The sequence below is a fragment of the Hypomesus nipponensis genome, chromosome 9 (genome assembly GCF_054491055.1).
Source record: "Hypomesus nipponensis isolate SF chromosome 9, ASM5449105v1, whole genome shotgun sequence".
Taxonomy (NCBI): Eukaryota; Metazoa; Chordata; class Actinopteri; order Osmeriformes; family Osmeridae; genus Hypomesus; species Hypomesus nipponensis.
The window spans coordinates 1,823,001-1,841,791 of NC_140369.1; the positions used below are offsets into that span (position 1 = coordinate 1,823,001).

The 18,791-nt window shown below is 46.3% G+C and overlaps 3 protein-coding genes across 3 annotated transcripts; all 3 read left to right on the forward strand.

The window, feature by feature from the left end:
• The first annotated feature begins 2,665 nt into the window (after positions 1-2,665).
• Positions 2,666-3,970, forward strand: gpr61l (G protein-coupled receptor 61-like). The gene has a single exon (XM_084705338.1). The coding sequence runs from the start codon at positions 2,666-2,668 to the stop codon at positions 3,968-3,970; it is 1,305 nt and encodes a 434-aa protein (XP_084561464.1).
• A 4,244-nt stretch (positions 3,971-8,214) lies between these two features.
• On the forward strand, positions 8,215-10,346 carry LOC146272288 (caveolin-2-like). Its single transcript, XM_084705731.1, has 3 exons — positions 8,215-8,469; positions 9,128-9,315; positions 9,688-10,346. The coding sequence occupies exons 1-3, from the start codon at positions 8,215-8,217 to the stop codon at positions 9,836-9,838; spliced, it is 594 nt and encodes a 197-aa protein (XP_084561857.1). The 3' UTR covers positions 9,839-10,346.
• Positions 10,347-14,041: 3,695 nt separating this feature from the next.
• cav3 (caveolin 3) lies at positions 14,042-17,433 on the forward strand. The gene is made up of 2 exons (XM_084704489.1): positions 14,042-14,304; positions 15,944-17,433. The coding sequence occupies exons 1-2, from the start codon at positions 14,146-14,148 to the stop codon at positions 16,283-16,285; spliced, it is 501 nt and encodes a 166-aa protein (XP_084560615.1). The 5' UTR covers positions 14,042-14,145; the 3' UTR covers positions 16,286-17,433.
• The last annotated feature ends 1,358 nt before the right edge of the window (positions 17,434-18,791 follow it).

The following is an 18,791-nucleotide window of genomic DNA, read 5'->3' on the forward strand; positions in this document are numbered from 1 at the left end:
AAATAGAATTTGATTTGATTTACACTGGCGTTGGGGATGACAGTCCTGTAGACCACCAAGAATCCCCAATACTCAGCTAGGCTGTGGGTTCAGGATCACTGTTATTAACATGCAGGTAGGCATCATCTGCAAGTGTTCCATCCATAATACCTGCACTCCAAACATCACCTCCCGTAGATAGAAACTAGGGATGATTGGCAAGGCAACCATCAACAGAATGTACAAGTCTCTTGTCTCACTTGGTGTGCACTAGGACCCAGGGGAGAGCTGTTTCTGGAGAAGACACAGAGGAGTGAGTGTCTGTTTGAGGGGGGAAAAATGATCACACAGAACACAATGTGTGACAGTCACAGCTATACACAGGACAGGACAGCGATGGAGTGAAAGGAAGAGGAGGGAGAAAGAGAGAGAGGGAGAGAGAGACATAGAAGGAGACAGAGAGAAAGAGAGAGGGAGAGACAGAGAGAGAGAGAGAGAGAGAGAGAACCCACATTAGATGGAAGGCAAAGCTCGGTCCTGTGTGCATCCTTCAGGGATAAACACCGTCTTCCCTGAGTGACCATCTGAGTTGTAACCAAGCTCAGGCAGGTGCTCACCTCAGCAGACCTGGACCGTCGCATGGCCAAAGCAGCTGTCGAACCTCTGGTGATCGCTGGGAAGACGCCCGAAACCATATGTTTATTCTTGGACCTCACCTGGACAGCTCCCTGGACCCTTACGCAGGGACACCTGCAGGGCTCAGTGTAGGAGGACTTCTGAAACACACCTGAGTTCTGAAGCGTTACACTGTTGGAGTTTAACTGTTGTTTTTAGGGGGTCTGGAGGGCTCTTGTGTGGACTTTACTAGGTGCGACATCATACAGCTTAGGATAGCTGCCTCTCTCAGACTTCTACTATAGTCTACTGGTGTCTACTGGAGTCTACTGGAGTCTACTGGACTGTAAAATGGGTAGGTCATACTAACCGCTTTCATCCTTTCATCGTCATTTAATCCAAATCACACATGCTAACCCCTTTGGTCATTTACCCCAAAACACACATTCTAACCCCTGTGGTAATTTCGTCCAAAACACACATGCTAAATCCTTTGGTCATTTCATCCAAAACACACATGCTAACCCCTTTGATCATTTCATCCAAAACATACATGCTAACCCATTTGATAATTTCATCCAAAACACACATGCTAACCCCTTTGGTCATTTCATCCAAAACACACATGCTAACCACTTTGGTCATTTGATCCAAAACACACATGCTAACCCCTTTGGTCATTTCATCCAAAACACACATGCTAACCCCTTTGGTCATTTACTCCAAAACACACATGCTAACCCCTGTGGTCATTTCATCCAAAACACACATGCTAACCCCTTAGGTAATTTCATCCGAAACACACATATTCACCCCTTTGGTCATTTCATCCAAAACACACATGCTAACCCCTGTGGTCATTACCTACAGTAAGTACAGGGACATTCCTGAAGTGCTTTGCCCAGGGACCCAACATATTTTGGAAGCCGGGAATTGAACTGGCAACCTTCTGATTCTAACCCCTGTGGTAATTTCGTCCAAAACACACATGCTAAATCCTTTGGTCATTTCATCCAAAACACATATGCAAACCCCTTTGGTCATTTTATCCAAAACACACATACTCACCCCTTTGGTCATTTAATCCAAAACACACATGCTAACCCCTTTGGTCCTTTTATCCAAAACACACATACTCACCCCTTTGGTCATTTCATACAAAACACACATGCTAACCCCTTTGGTCATTTCATCCAAAACACACATTCTAACCACTTTGGTCATTTGATCCAAAACACACATGCTAACCCCTGTGGTCATTACCTACAGTAAGTACAGGGACATTCCTGAAGTGCTTTGCCCAGGGACCCAACATATTTTTGAAGCCGGGAATTGAACTGGCAACCTTCTGATTGGGAGCTGCATTCCTTAACCACTCAGCCATCTCACACACATAACCTGTGGTTTAACCACAAAAAAGTATTATTATTTTTGATTATTGCTGTACTTGTTTCGAATTACCCTTACCACTTTGTCATAAAATCTGTGCTCAAAAATAAGATATTGTTTGCTTTAGTGAGTGATTAGTTGTGATGGCACAGAAAAAGGAGGGCACTTATGTAACTGCATCTACGAGTATAACGTTATAATCCCTGTTATTGGATTATTGCCCTAAACACTAATAAATTAAAATATTTTCTTTTTGTGGTGTTGTGTTTATGTAGATTATCCATGTGTACACATATTCCATCAATACGGCATATGTGGACATTTTTTTACGTAAAAGCACTTTCACTGTCAGTTATAAAGTCATGTGACTGGTGGTTTCCAAATATGGTCATATCCTCCTTCTTTAATGGATCTCAAGCGATATACAGGACACAGATTTAGCCTGTGCCAGACAAGTACTGCATTAAAACCATTAGAGGAGATTTTTCTATAAAAAGGGACAATGTGATATATCCCGTCATCCTTTGGCATATTCTGCTTTTTATCTGTCAACAAACCCACTCATTTAAACTTTGGATGAATGCTTTGACCATGTTTTCTGTTTGACAGGGAGCTTCCAGTGTGATAACTACCTCCTGAGTGCCAAATGGGGGATTCTTGAGTGACCAATCGTGTTTGAACCATGGAGAAGTCTGGTCAGATGTTCGCCTCTGCACCCAATCACACATCTCGTGGCCTCCCCACCAGCCAATGGGGACCTCATCCTACCGTCCCAGGAGAAGTGGGCGTGGTCACCAGCTCCCAGTCAGAGATCAAGGACCTAATTGGTTTATTCTTCATGGTGACACTGAACCTCATCGCCCTATTGGCCAATGCAGGAGTCATGGTGGCCATTGCCCGCGCCCCTCACTTGAAAAGGTTTGCCTTTGTGTGCCACCTGTGTTCCGTGGACATGCTGTGTGCCATCCTGCTCATGCCCCTGGGCATCCTCACCAGCTCCCCCTACTTTGGCACCGTGGTGTTCACCGTGCTGGAGTGTCAGGTGTACATATTCCTCAACGTCTTCCTCACCTGCGCCTCCATCCTCACGGTCACGGCCATCAGCGTGGAGCGCTACTTCTACATTGTGCACCCCATGCGCTACGAGATGAAGATGAGCATCAACCTGGCCATGGGGGTCATGCTCCTCATCTGGGTCAAGTCCATCCTGCTGGCCCTGGTGCCGCTGTACGGCTGGCCGGCCTACGGGCCCCAGAGCTCCATCGCTGCGTCGCACTGCTCCCTCCACTGGAGCCACGGCCGGCTGCGTCGTCTGTTCGCCGTCCTCTTCAGCGTGGTGTGTTTCCTGTTCCCCGCCCTGGTCATCTTCACCGTGTACGGCAGCGTGTATAAGGTGGCGCGCTCCGCCGCTCTGCAGCAAGCCCCTGGTTCTGCCTGGGCCACCTCCACCTCCTCCTCCTCGGGGAACCCCAGCAAGCGCCGCTCAGACTCCATCAACAGCCAGACCACCATCATCGCCACGGGACGCAACCTGCCCCAAAGACTGTCCCCGGAGCGGGCCTTCAGTGGGGGCAAGGCCGCCCTCACCCTGGTGGTCATTGTGGGCCAGTTCCTGCTCTGCTGGCTGCCTTACTTCATCTTCCACCTGCACCTGTCGTTCGGAGCCTCGCGGCAGAGCCCCGGCGACGTGGAGGAAGCCGTCACCTGGCTGGCCTACTCCTCCTTTGCCGTCAACCCCTTCTTCTACGGCATGCTTAACCGGCAGATCCGGGAGGAGCTGGTGAAGTTCCGGCGCTGCTGCGGCTCCTCGCGGCCCGTGGAGCTGGGCGCGTCCGGCCAGGAGGGCTCCCTGCAGGAGAACTTCCTCCAGTTCCTCCAGAAGACCGGCTGCTCCACCTCCAGCCCCAGGAACAGCCTGGAGCAGGGGGCCAGGGTCCCGGAGCAGGGGGCCAGGGTGCCGGGACAGATTCTGGAGGAACGTGGCTAGGATCCGGCCAGAACTGCAGCGGACAGGAGATCAGACGGCAAATGAGACTTGTTATATACTGTACTACTGTATGGACTACAGCAGGGGTGTTCCATCCTGGTCCTCAGTGTCCACTGTTCTGTATGTTACCATGCTGTTTCCCTGCTCCAACACACCCGATTCAAATTAATAGATCATTATCAAGCTCTGTGGAAGCCTGCTAATAACCCATTCATCTAAATCAGGTGTGCTGGAGCAGGGAAACATCCAGAACATGCAGGACGGTGGACCCTGAGGACCAGGATTGAACACCCCTGGACAACAGGATCAATAACTAGCAGCACTGACCTCAGCTGAGATGCTTGTATGGAAGAGCTGGTGGATCTACATATTACCTTACATGGTATCCACTTCCTCAACTCTATCCTCTGGTGTTTAGCTGTCACAGTTTTAGGTTGCATGAACTGGATATTCTGTTACCTTTTGAGTCGAAAGGTAATTTTTGACCTTGAACTTTTGCAACTCTTCCATACATCCAAACATCTCTCTGTACAGTACACCAGATAATACAGTACACTGTGGGTGTTTTTTGTCAATATAATTTGAAATGAGTGCTTTTGTAACGTCATAATGTCAATTGTAGAATTCTATGGTTTTTTATAAGTTAACTTCTGTAACCACATGTATTTGCCTGTGTCTCTTCGGAACACAAATACTGCATGCTGATTGGTGTAAATCTCTCTGTTTATACCAACCAAATCAGTTTATAATAATGTTTTTTTTCTGTCGTATTAATAAAGGGATTTAAATGAAGTGATAAAGTGTAGGACTGTTTACTTTATTATATTCACAGACTAGTACAGTACACGGTTTATAGTACTCATTAACACTTTCTTTTTTTAAACCAGGACCGAAACACCTTCAAGATACATTTGAAGGCAAAATCTGTATCTTCTTCAGGCATCGTTAATCTTTCATTTAATCTCTAAATGTGTATGTGCGTACATATGTCTTCTTCTGTGGTGTGCATGTGGTGGTTAGTGTTCCGGGAGCGGTGGATCACGTTGGTTAGGGGACCAATTAACACACAACACAAGAGTCAACATAAAAGGATATCATTAGTCATGGGATGACCATTGCAGAGAGATGCAAAACACACACATCCATACACAAACAGCACGAGGGAGTTGATTAACAAACAGAATCTGTTTTTCTGAAAACATATTTATTTTTAAATCCAGGAGGGCGGATTCAGATCGCAGAAACATCTGGAAGACCAGGTGGGACACAGGGTTCTCTCCAATCCAGAGAGATAGTCTTTTAAGCGTGTTCACTGAGAGACCTTCACAGAGAGAGACCTTCACAGAGAGACCGTCACTGAGAGAGACCGTCACAGAGACCTTCATTGAGAGAGACCGTCACAGAGTGACCGTCACTAAGAGAGACCGTCACAGAGAGACCTTCACAGAGAGAGACCTTCACTGAGAGAGACCGTCACTGAGAGAGACCTTCACTGAGAGACCGTCACTAAGAGAGACCATCACAGAGAACCGTCACAGAGAGACCTTCACAGAGAGAGACCTTCACTGAGAGAGACCGTCACAGAGAGACCGTCACTGAGAGAGACCATCACAGAGAGACCTTCACTGAGAGAGACCGTCACAGAGAGACCGTCACAGAGAGAGACCTTCACTGAGAGAGACCGTCACTGAGAGAGACCGTCACAGAGACACCACCATGATATTTACATAATCTTCATCAGCTGTCTGTGCTGGTGGCTTGATTGAGGTTAATCCAGAGTGTTGTGACAATGAGATCATTGTCACAGACTGACAGATGTTCAGCCTGGCAGACTGTTTTGCTGACCAGCTGGCTGACTGACTGGCTTTTTTGATTGACTTGTTACACAATAATGAAACCCCGCTGAGATGATAAGCTTGTCCACAAGAGAGAAAGTGATCTCTGTACAAGGTCATAAAGACAGTGATGAACACCTACTGATCATACATTAGTGTCAAAGCTGACTTCACTGTTTACTGGTTCATCGAGCTATGGTTACAAAGAGGGCATAGAAATGACTAACAGATCATAGCAGGGACCTGAACACACAACAGTGTAAATATAGTGAAAGTACACACACACACACACACAGAATACACACAATAAGGCACAAGCACGCACACACACACACACAGAATACGCACAATAAGGCACAAGCACGCACACACACACACACACACACACAGAATACACACAATAAGGCACAAGCACGCACACACACGCACACACACACACAGAATACGCACAATAAGGCACAAGCACGCACACACACACACACACACACACACACAGAATACACACAATAAGGCACAAGCACGCACACACACGCACACGCTCACTTGAAAGCTACTCATCAGATCCTTTGTGCATGCTTTCCTGTAGCCGTGCGAAGGAGAGGCTGAACAGGACCTGGAATTGACTTCCTTTGTGTGCCAGTTGCTACAACCAGAAAGTACAATCACCAACAAGATCAAAGACAGCAAGCCAAGAGGACGACATCATGTCTATGAGACAAAGATTACCCCACTGTTGCTACTAATCCAAGTCAGGGCAGACAGTCTCCTTAATGACCAACAACAGTCTTTGATCATGCGGTGGTTGGTGAGATAGTGGATAAGATTCAGTATCCTGATTTTGTGTTGACGACGCTCAACAAAGGTCACGGCCCCTGTTGCTGCGACTCTGATAGGGGGCATCTTAGAGGGGCTGTGATAGGGGGAGACATCTTAGAGGGGCTCTGATAGGGGGAGACATCTTAGAGGGGCTGTTCCTCATTTTCACCCTTCAAGAGATCAACAAGGCACATATTTCTCCTAATTATAAAGCAGAGCGAGGCCCTCTATGCTTAACAACCAACCCTGCTTTTTGCAGAACAAAAAGACAAACGTGGTAACGACCCGTTCATTAGAATCAGGTGTGCTGGAAGAGGGAAACATCTAGAACATGCAGGACAGGACCAGGGTTGAGAACCACTGGCCTCGTTCATCATCTCTCTCTACACAAGCACCTGTCAAATCAACACTTCCAAGTCTGGCCAACAGGGGGCACTGTGGGTCCATGTCTTCCTCACTGCGTCTCTCTTATCTCCCCTCTCAGCATACAGTTTCCAGGAACTGAAGGAGTGATGCACAAAACAGACAAGCGTCCTCATGTCACCATGCCTGTTATGAGGGTTAGGGTTAGTGCCATGGGTTAGGGTTAGGGTTAGTGCCATGGGTTAGGGTTAGGGTTAGTGCCATGGGTTAGGGTTAGGGTTAGGGTTAGTGCCATGGGTTAGGGTTAGGGTTAGTGCCATGGGTTAGGGTTAGGGTTAGTGCCATGGGTTAGGGTTAGGGTTAGGGTTAGTGCCATGGGTTAGGGTTAGGGTTAGTGCCATGAGTTAGGGTTAGGGTTAGGGTTTCATCAACATCACAGTAACATAATCCCAAGTCTGTGGGTAACAAAATAAAGATTAGGGGCCAGAGGAGATGATCACATGATCTGTGCCCCGGGCTGTCATCAGAGCTCCCCTGATACCAGGCAAGATCAGGATTCTTCGAAAAGTGTGTAAATATCCAAGTTTCAACAAACTCTTGCAAGTCACGGGTGTATTTTTCCTCTGAGCCAAATGAGTATTGGGTGACACAATCAGTGCTGCTGTGGTCGACGCTGGGCGACGTTGTGCCTGTTGTCGTTTCGCTGCATTTTCAAGCACACCTTCCCGCCTTGTTATCATCGTAAACACGATGATCACTTTGATGATCACAGCCTGTCAACAACCTTTAGGGAGAGGGTTAGGGGCCACACCGGACCAGAGTCCATCAACGTGCTGTGACCGTCCCTCTCCACCACCCCAGGCTCCTTGCTATTTCTCACACAGGTCCAAATGAGCTCCTCCGCAGGGCGTGGGAGGTGTCAAGTGCAGTAAGTGACTGCCTCGTTGATCGCCCCCGAGGGCGGTCCCCAGCGAGCGTCCATGAGGTCACAGCTCCACTATGTCCCACCAGGGTGTCTCTCGACTGGGATGAGGCCACAGGGAACTGGGATTGGTCCTCGACCACCTTCCAGGGCGGTTCCAACCCTGGGATTGGACGACGTCTGCCGTCAAGGGGGGTTCCAGCCCTGGGATTGGTCGACAGCCACCCTGCAGGGTGGTTCCAGCCCTGGGGGCCCCGGCCTCATGCGCTGTTGCCTCCCAGTCAGGCTTCACAGCCCTCAGACACACCATGACCACAGGGGGGACCCCGGCCCAGATCCAGCTCAGCCTGGAGGACATCGAGGAGCAGGAGGAGAGCCCTCTGTGGGTCCCTCCCTCAGGGATACCCCTGGAGAGACCGCCAGAGAGAGCGTCTACGGACCAGGTGGAGGTGGAGGTGGAGGAGGAGGTGGAAGAAGAGGAGGAATCGGTTTCAATCACTCAGAGTGACACAAGGCCTCTGGTCCAAAACCGGGACCCAAAAGAAGTCAACAAGTGTCTGAAGGTAACACACACACACGTAAACTTACTGCAGGTCCAAACACATCTTAGTACACAAATGGTGTGGTAAAGTGTGGAGCAAGATGAATGTACTGTTTGCACATCCTACACACACTTTTCATCCTTTCTCTGTTGACTCTGAGATAACAAAAGTACACAGACAACCATCGAGTAACAGATCCACTCTGGTGGTTATGTCTTGATGCTCAGAACATTCCAAAACGTGTATGAGATAGAGGAGAAGTTTTCAAGTGTTTTTCACGCTGAGCACACAAAATTATTAGATGTTTAGAATTACAATGTACACTTGCACTGAAAACTGTCACATTTGTCTGAACTGAGTTCTGTATTACACACACTGCATTCTGAGAACCACAGGGAGTAAGGTCTGCTTCTTATCACCTTGAGGTGATTCTGAGGTTGGATAATGGGTGTGTTGTACAACACTGTTCCCCGGTGGACACTTTAAGAATTACACCTACTATGTTCTTCCCTCATTGTATATTGAAGTTTACTTAGGCTGTCTCGATACAACTGGGAAATGCATTAAGAAATGCAAATGCCGCTATAAAAATAAAATAAAAGATGCTTTGTAACGCGTACTATTATCACAAGAAACTACTAGTTGGGCAGTAAACTGACTGTCCACCGTCTGTCTCGAGGTGAGGTTTGAAGACGTGATCGCGGAACCGCCGTCAGTACGGAGTTTCGATAAAGTGTGGGTTGGGAGCCACGCGCTGTTTGAAGTGTCCAGGTTGTGGTTCTACCGCCTCATCTCCCTGGTACTGGCCGTGCCGGTCTCTCTGGTGGCGGGAATCCTCTTCGCCCTCCTCAGCTGCCTGCACATCTGGTAAGCACGGGAGCGCCCCCGACTGACGCTTACGTTTGAGGGGCCGTTAGTGATAGTACTCTCATATATTAAACATATTATAAGGATGAGTAAGAAGCTTTGAGAATGTAAAAGTGTGAAAATATTTTCACTATATCTGGAGGCCTTTCAGTATTTCTGGAAAAATTTCTGTATATCCGTAACTGACTTCCGGATATACTGAAATTTCCGGATATACTGAAATGTTTCTAGAAATACTTCAGTAGTTTAGCAATTTTACAGAAACTATGCATTTCACATATGTGGATATTAGTTTTCAGTAGTATGGTGTTCCGGTCAATCTTTTCCCCATGAGATTCATTCTCGTGCTCTGTCTCTGCCTCCTCTTCTCAGGCTGATCATGCCCTGTGTTCAGGTGTTTCTCATCCACATGCACTGGGTTCAGACCGTGTGGGCCAGCGTGCTCAACATCGCTATAGGGCCTCTCTTCCACAGCATGGGCAAGTGCTGCGCTAGCATCAATATCCGTGTGGCAAAGGACTGAAGGAGCCAGTCAGCCCACCAATGGAGCCAGCCAGCAAACAGCCAGCCTGCCATATGGTCATCTAGTCAGATACAGCCCCTTCAGCGGACCAGGATGGCAGGCAGGAAGGGGTGTGGATGGTTGGTGGGCGTGGAGGTGTTTAAAGGGTTCTAAAGTAGGGTTATGGTTATATAGTACGTCATATGACGCTGGTTGTCTCCAGTCCTGTGTAAAAGCATGTTTCCAACCTAGCAAGAGCCCCACTTTGCCAAAAGGAAATGAATGAAAAATGAAACAAAAATAATAATATTTTGTAAATATACCGAATATATTCATATGAATTATCTTGCATTTTGTTTGTGTGTTTTGTATTTTGTTGTTTTTTTGAGTTTCAAAATGGTTCAGAATGGATCATTAGAAACTGTTGAGTTGCACACACACATGCATCCCCCTCTCTCCACACACACACACACACACACACACCCACACACACACACACGCACAAACAAACACACAAAGTATATTATGTATGCAGGTGATGAGGCAAGTTACTCACTGCAGCACTGATAATGTGGGCAGTGATGCATGTATCCATCCTGTTGAAGCCCAGGAAGATTAAGTGAACTTGCCATCTCCTTCTGGAAAAGATAGACATTATTTAAAGTGTGCAACTGTGCATTGTATGAATGTGCAGTGAAGTTGTCAAGCTAATCAGGCATGTGTTTTTGACATCCTCATCCAGTTGTTTATAGTAGTGTAGTTTATGTTAGTTTTCAGCAACAATTCAAGTGTCTACAGTGATGTAAACCATTTCGACTTAGAGACTGCCGGGTTCACTGATTAACCTCAAGAGTCCATGTTTAGTAGACCAGCAGCTCCTTCCAAAATAAACAACCAGTTTTCCCCCCCTTGACAGACTTTGACAGTTATCTCCACTAACAAACTGTACCCCTAGTGATTCAGATCATGTGCATTTAAAGCCTCTGCAGCTGTTGTATGATACTGAAGACACCATGACTACTGGGCCCTCAAATTCTGTTAACAAAATACTTTGGTTTCCAAAATTATCTTTCCAGATAATTGTAACAAATAAGGCGAGGTAACCCCTCCCCCTTAAACCTATTTTTCCAATCATTTGATTTGAAGTCATGAAAGGTTTTAGATCGTAAGAGTAGAAGAAGTCCTGTATGTATGCACATACAGGTCCTGAGACCTGAGATATGTAGGGACGTACAGGAAATGTAGGGGAGAGAGACAGAGAGAGACAGAGAGAGAGACAGAGAGAGAGAGAGAGAGAGAGAGAGAGAGAGAGAGAGAGAGACAGAGAGAGTGAGACAGAGAGAGAGAGACAGAGAGAGTGAGACAGAGAGAGAGAGACAGAGAGAGAGAGAGAGAGAGAGAGAGAGAGGGGAGAAGCAGAAATGTCCCTAGCCTGTGCACCTGTGTCAGGGCCCCCCCAGACATGGCACGCCCTACCCAGAGAGTCGCCTTGGTCACCAGTTCCTCATGAGAGCCACTACAACCACTCCCAACGCTTCCAGAGAAATTACTGGTCCATTAAATCACTACGGTCCTTCATGGAGATAGTCTTTCAGTTTAGCGTGCCAGTGTGGACTTCTAGAAAGAGGAGGCGTGGCCTGTCAGCAGACTGCCTCTGCTTGCCGGGGCGGTTTCCACGGCAGTTAGAGACAGGCTCTCCCTGACACTCCCTGATCTATTCCTGTGCTGCCCGCTCTCACTGCGCTGCACTCACACCCTGCTAGGAATACTCCTCTGATTGGCTGGGCTCATGCTCACATGCACTCCCATTCTGCTTCTCTTTCCTCTCCTTCCTCCCTCACTTGCCTCCTCCCTTCTTTCCTTTCCTCCCTCTCCCCTGCCCCGGCCTTCTTTGCCCCTCTTCCTTCCAATCCTCCCTTTTCCTCCCCTATCTTCTCTTGCCCCACTGCTTCCCTCCCTCCCTCCCTCCCTCCCTCCCTCCCTCCCTCCCTCCCTCCCTCCCTCCCTCCCTCCCTCCCTCCCTCCCTCCCTCCCTCCCTCCCTCCCTCCCTCCCTCCCTCCCTCCCTCCCTCCCTCCCTGCCTCCCCCCTCCCACACTCCTCATGGTGTGTTCACCCACAGGGAACTGGGGCAAGGCTCACTAGGCTACTGTCATGGCTCCCTGCATTCTAATCTGGTAGAGACCCGAGGCTCTGCTAGACTGACAGGACGGTGTTGATCTGGATAAATAGCAACAGTTGGCCAAGTGGGACCGCCCGTCAAAAAGGCCATGCGTTTGCCTGCATCCTATTCCCTGCCACCACAACACAAACGTGCTGTATCCATGGGTTTGTTTATGCTACAAGCATATTTAGACTGTGGTGAGTGATCGGAGCAACTGCACACAGGCAAGGACGACCAAATCACTTTTTTATTACTGGGGAGGATTAGATTTTATAGAGTCATATTCAACTGGATTGACATTTCTAATGTTGTCGGTGATGGTGCATCCATCTGTGCTGTCGTGAGAACTTGTGCGCCATTGGGAAGAAGACAAAACGTTTGAGGCAAAAATTAAGTTTGTCACTCACTGTTTCGCTTCATGTCACATCACGGGGAAATACTTCACAGTTGCTTAACCAGTTCACTTCTGTTAGGTACAAGTAAACCCAGTACAGCGTTTTGTTTCATGGTCGAATACAGTAGGCCTACATTATCCAAGAAAGTTTGCCAACGTCAGATCGGAGCAAATGCTGGTACAGCACATTGCGTTGTAGGTCAATTAAATATGTAATAGAGTCCCTGTATTGAGGCAGTGACGTCTACCTTGTAGTAGCCTGCGGACCACTAGGAGCTAGCCCATAAATTAAAATGTGACATTTAATCAATTTCACCTGCTGGCTGTGTAGCCAATGGAACATGGTGTAGATGCATCAGTGCCGTGTTGTGAACTTCACAGAAAGCGCGCTAATTGTAACACTTTTTACAGTGTCAGCAGAGTTCAGTCATAACGAGCACTGAACAAGATTGTTAATTAAAGATATTTCCATCACAGGGAAGGAAAGGCAGTTAAAAGCTGATTGCAGTCTGAGAACGAGGATGTCATTGTCTGGCTGTCGTCAGACAGGTTCAACCAAGAACCATTCATCAACTGATATTTTATGACTACAGGTACACCTTTAATTTGAATATACGTGTTTTAAATTATGAACACCTTCCAAAATGACATTTATAACGACATTATAAAATATGATATTTAAATATGACACGATGACCAGTGCCCACATTATGGTTTGAATTGTGAGTTGGATCACGGTGAACTAGCTAAATGTCCATGACTGACTGTTGGACAGTAGCAAAACAAATACGCTATCCCGCATCAGTCTGAACTAATATGCAGGAGTCAAGTGAGTGGAATGAGTTCAAGCTCGTTGACATGCATGTGCACGGAGGATTGGTTTCAACGTTGCATGAATGAAAAGATGAGGAGAGGAGAGTAAACACAATCAGATGAAAGCTTGACTGAGTGAGTCACCTATCCAGCACGACTCTCCATGACATTTTAGGCCTTTTTTTAAATGCTTCATTTGCACATCTACATTGTAATAACGTCCAAAATAAATCTGATTTGTTTTCTTCTGTCACTAGAACACAGAATGTAGAACATACTGAAATAATTAAAACATCTGAAAAAATAAAACGGTTTTACAAAATATGCTGGTATAGTTATTGTATCTGAAGAGCTCTTAGTAAGGGGTGTTATAGTTGCAGTAATGTTTTTGTGTGAAAGCTTGTGGTTTGTGGAAGGTTTGTGAGGTGTAGTGGGACAGAGAGTGTCCTCACAGCGAACATCACCCTGGAGTGGAAATTCATGCCACCATGCAAGCCCTGCCCGGTTGACCCCACAGCTCTATGTGAAATGTGACACGCCTAAGGTTTCCCTTTAAGACTCTGCTTTAGCTTTACCGTATGTGAGAGTTAGTGAGTGTTTGTGTGAGTGTGTGTGTGTGTGTGCGTGTGTGTGTGTGCGTGTGTGTGTGCGTGTCTTTTAGGTGGGGCATTTGCAGCAGCTGTCCACTGGCATTTTAGACGTGTCGTCACGGTAGGGGAACGGAACGGACGGGAAGGGGCGAGGGGGGCGAGGGGGGGCGAGGGGGGCGAGGGGGCCAAGGGGGGCGAGGGGGGGCGAGGGGGGCGAGGGGGCCGAGGGGGGAGGGTCTCATCAGGGCTGAGAGGGCTGCCTGCACTCTGCCCCGGGTGGGTCCACTCTTGCTAGCCTCTCCTCTACCCTCCACGCCCGTCTCTGCCCCAGCCTCTGCCCCAGCCTCTGCCCCAGCCTCTGCCCCACCATGGCTGACCAGTACCAGTACAACACTAGCGAGGAGAAGGACTTCAAGGACCAGTACCAGTACAACACCAACGAGGGGAAGGTCTTCAAGGACAGCCACACCAAGGAGATTGACCTGATCAACAGGGACCCCAAGCAGATCAATGAGGACGTGGTGAAGGTTTGTGTCAGAGTGATAACTCTCTCTTAACGCACTGACCAGACAGACGAGGAAGCTCCATAGATGTGCTTGAAGCAGGGAGAGAAAGGTTTTGATAACTGCAGCTGAAAGCAGAGCTTGTTCAGCTGATAGTGTTGTGTGTAGTGTTATGTGAAGTCCTTAAATAGCCCTCTATTCTGTTCCTCCTGGCTTCAACTAGACTGGCAGGGTTTATTTCGGGAGGGTGAAAAAGGGGGTGCCACTGGGGTACACGACACTGTTGGTTTAGACTTGGTTCCCACTTCTCTGTTTGGTTCTGGGGAAAAAGAAAAAAAAAACAAAGTTAGAAAGAGTAAGGCACAACGACAGTAGCCTCATAGTCGTAGACCAAACTGGGGTCATGGAAATATTTTCGCCATCTTTGCAGAGTGAGTCATGTGTTAACTATGGAGTCTGGGTGGAAGGACAGAAAGCGTCTGTTTACTTGAGTCTATGTGTTGATCCTCTACAAATGGGAAAACTGAGAGTTAATGCTAAATGTTGACACAGACATTTTTAGTGTATTTTAGCAAAACACACTCAATAAATTAAATATGTTGAACTCCTATTGTAATTTATCTGTCAGCGTGTTTTGTTTGGAAAGAAAAGGTTTTGATTGAAAAATAATTTCAGCTGCTTCTCAAATTAAGTTTTTATGTCTAATTTAAGACGTGTTCCTTTGAACTAAGCAAGACTCCGAAGACGAGACTACAAACACCAATATAACTCAATGCTGTGGAAAATGTGCATACATAAGTGTTAATGTACATCTTCTTAATGTACATTTTTCTGACAACTTAATTGCATGTTTTTTGTATCCCACCAGCCATGACAACAGGGCAAATTGCAAGTCTCATGCATTTTAAATGAACAAACACTTTAGAGGATCCTCATCCAAATGACGGTTTGTCAAAAGGTTTGGACCTGAAATAAACATTCATCAAGTGTATAGCACATGTGAAAGAAGGCAGGTAGGATGGAGTTTGAACCGACACAATACCGCACCTGAACTCTGAGCCTGGGTGAACATTCTCATCGCTCATAAACAAACAGAGAATGTTCTTTCATGTAAGAAATTGCAAGAGGTAATAGGAACAGGATAATTGGTCCCACAGTTTATCTTTGTTTATTCTGTGCCTGCTCATTGGAGGCATGCTTGTAGTCATAATCTGATGCAGTAGGAGAAAGCTTGCACTACGCAGATCTGGGTCAAGTAATGATGCTATGTTGTTTCTCACTAATTTTCCAGCAATTTTGTACTTTTTCAAACAGTCACACTGAGCCAGTAAAAATCAGAATGAACTTTAAGACTATTTGTCGACCAAGGTTCCTTGCACGGTGCGTACAGTACTTAAACAGATGCGGCCTCAAAATACAGCCAGTTTAGAGAAACGAACGTCTGAAACAATAACCTCCAACGCACCCTGTAACCGACCCCAACCCTTCTCCAGTAGGTGGAGCTCAACTGAGCTTTCAAGACTATTTGCAGAACAAGGTTTTGTTCACCGTGTTTACACTGACAGATACAGACTCAAAATACGGCCAGTTTAGAGAAACAAACGCGTGTAACAGTCACTTCCAACGCACCCTGTAACCATGCCAACCCCTCCTCCACCCATAGGTGGAGTTTGAGGATGTGATCGCCGAGCCGGACGGAACCCACAGCCTGGACGGGGTGTGGAAGCTGAGCTACACCACCTTCACCGTCTCCAAGTACTGGTGCTACCGCATCCTTTCGGCCATCTTTGGCATCCCCGTGGCCCTGCTGTGGGGTTTCCTGTTCGCCTGCATCTCCTTCTGCCACATCTGGGCGGTGATGCCCTGCATCAAGAGCTGCCTCATCGAGTCCCAGTGCATCAGTCGCATCTACTCCCTGTGCATCCAGACCTTCTGCGACCCCTTCTTCGAAGCCCTGGGCAAGGTCTTCAGCAGTGTGCGCGTGGCCCTGCGCAAAGAGGTCTAGCTCGGAAGAACTCTCACTGTGTTCGTTGGGAGGACTGGGAGAAAAATTAAAAAAACATCCTCAGATTTTTTCTTTTTGCGGTACCAGGGGAACGCTCCTGTGTGTGTCATTCCCCCTCCTCCTCCCCCTCCCACCCCAATAAGCCCCACCCCTGTGCCATCTCCCTCTCCCCTGAAGGGTCCGCCCTTGCTTCCAGTCCCTTCAGAAGCTTCCGGGAGCTCGTAGCCCTGACACGCTCAGAGTACCAGCTGCTACTAGAGGCCCACAGCTGTAGTCTGTAGCCTGGCTGGGTGACAGCTCTGGAGGGCCCAGGGGGCCAGGGGGCCTGGGGCCTCCAACAGGACCTCTGTCTGTCTGTCGACCTGACTGTCTGTTGACCTGTCTGTCTGTCAACCTGTATGTTGATCTGTCTCTTTCCATCTGTCCTAGTGTGCAGCATGGTATGAGGGTGGGAGACAGTGAGTCCCTGTCAAAAGATCTCAGTCAAATCTCTCATGGCAGAAGACTATATCATAGGAGAACAGGACAATCAAGTAATCAATGTTTTCATTGAGTTCAAGTTAGATGTACTGCGTATGTTTTTTTTTTTTTTTGTTTGCCGAGTTTAAGTTGTCAGAACGAATCACGTTGTGAAGCTTGAACAAGATAAAGCTTTCACAAGGCAAAGAGGAGAGTGATGAAAAAGTGTTTTATCTACTGAATCCGTTTTTGATTAAATATATATTGAAAGTTTTGAGTTCAAAAAGAATATTTCCACTTTTCTTCTACCGCACTTACAATAAGTAACAGCCTGCTCATAACTGCAAATCCAACTTTTTATCAATTTGTTAGACTTTTGGCTTTAGTTAGAAAGTTGGAAGGAAAGAGCCAACTACATTTTGTTTTAGCAGAAATGTTTTTTAACAATGGATTTGTTTTAACGGAGAGTGACAAGTGGAATGTTTTATTTACACATTCTAGCAGTGAGTCAAGAACACGTCAACAAGAAGAAACTCTCCCATTAGAACAACCCTGTATGTGCTGCGTATCGAAGGTTCTTTATTCATACACACAATTTGATGCTTCATGTGTTTCTCTACCAATTAGGAAATAGAAGAAAAATATGTTTTGTTGACAAAAGGAAGTATAGTAAAGTATCGATGGGTGAATTATTTTCCTCCGTTAATTTATTTTATTTGTTGGTCTGCATATAGTTCACAGAAAAACGCTATAGTTGAAAATATTTCTTGATACATAATATTGTATTTGAGTTGATGGGGCAGGTGTGTATTATTTCAAAACATTAGTGGAGCTGATCAATTCTGCATCCCGTGTGCAATATCCTGCCGTTGCTACTTTGGGTCTCTCAATCATTGCGGTTGTTCGGTATGCTCATCTGCTCTACTGAAACCACTTATCCTAAGCTTGGCGTGTCAGATACTGATTGTCACGCCATAGTCAACAATCATGGAGTTTAAATGTGAGTTTTCCTACTGTTAGAAGTTGGGGTGAGGGTGTCGACCCAAGGCATCTGTTGACAGAACACGTAACGTTTATTTCAAATAAATAAGAGATACAAGTAATACTTTCCCCAAAAAACAAAACAGGAACTAGACTAAGTTATTCACAAACACATTCAGTAGCCTTCACGACAAGATGAAAAATAGGTTTAATGTAGAAGACTTGAAATACAATACTGCTGTTTGTGAATTATACCTAGGAACAGTGTCAAGAAGATTTAATATTAAGGTAGTGGACCATTTTCTGCAATAGTTTCCGGAGAACATTGAATGGGGCAGCTTCCTGAAAAACATTAGGTCAAGAAAAAAGAAAGTATGCAGGATTTCTTCTGGACTACCTTAAATCTGAACTGGTCCTACACAGTGTAAAAATGATCAAGATAAAGCTACAATGGTTTTACTAATTCCCAGTTGGGATATTCACAACGTGCGCAATCTATTTTCATACTTGCTGGCTTTATGAATAATTCACTAAGAAGGTTGGGAACACTTAGAAATCACACAGAGTTTAGTTACTGCATGTAGAAAAAACTTCACCAAAATACAACACGTTTCTTGATCAAAACACATCTGACATTTGTTTGCCTTAAAGGAAACATTTTGAAAATGTTTCTCGACAATTTACAAGTTGTCTGAAAAAAAAAAAAAAAAAATCAACCTTAATAACTCAAACCTCATTCTCGTTTATTTTTAATTTTTACGAAGCTTAAATGTCTCATAAACAGTGCAACAGTTGAAAAATACTGTGAGTGTGTTGTAATGCATGGTGGGTTAAACAGGAGCTGAATGAACACACAAGCTATCCTACAGTACATGTGACTAACTATGTTACAGGAGCGTTCACCTTCACTTTCATACCATCCAGACTCTGGTTCTGCAGCGTTCCAGCTTTGACTGACACCTCAAAACACCAACCAGTGAGTAAATGGATTGAGGGGGGTGTAGATTACTGACCAATTGGAACACAGCTCCAACATCTCCTTAGCAGAGAGAGGACTGTCATTGGG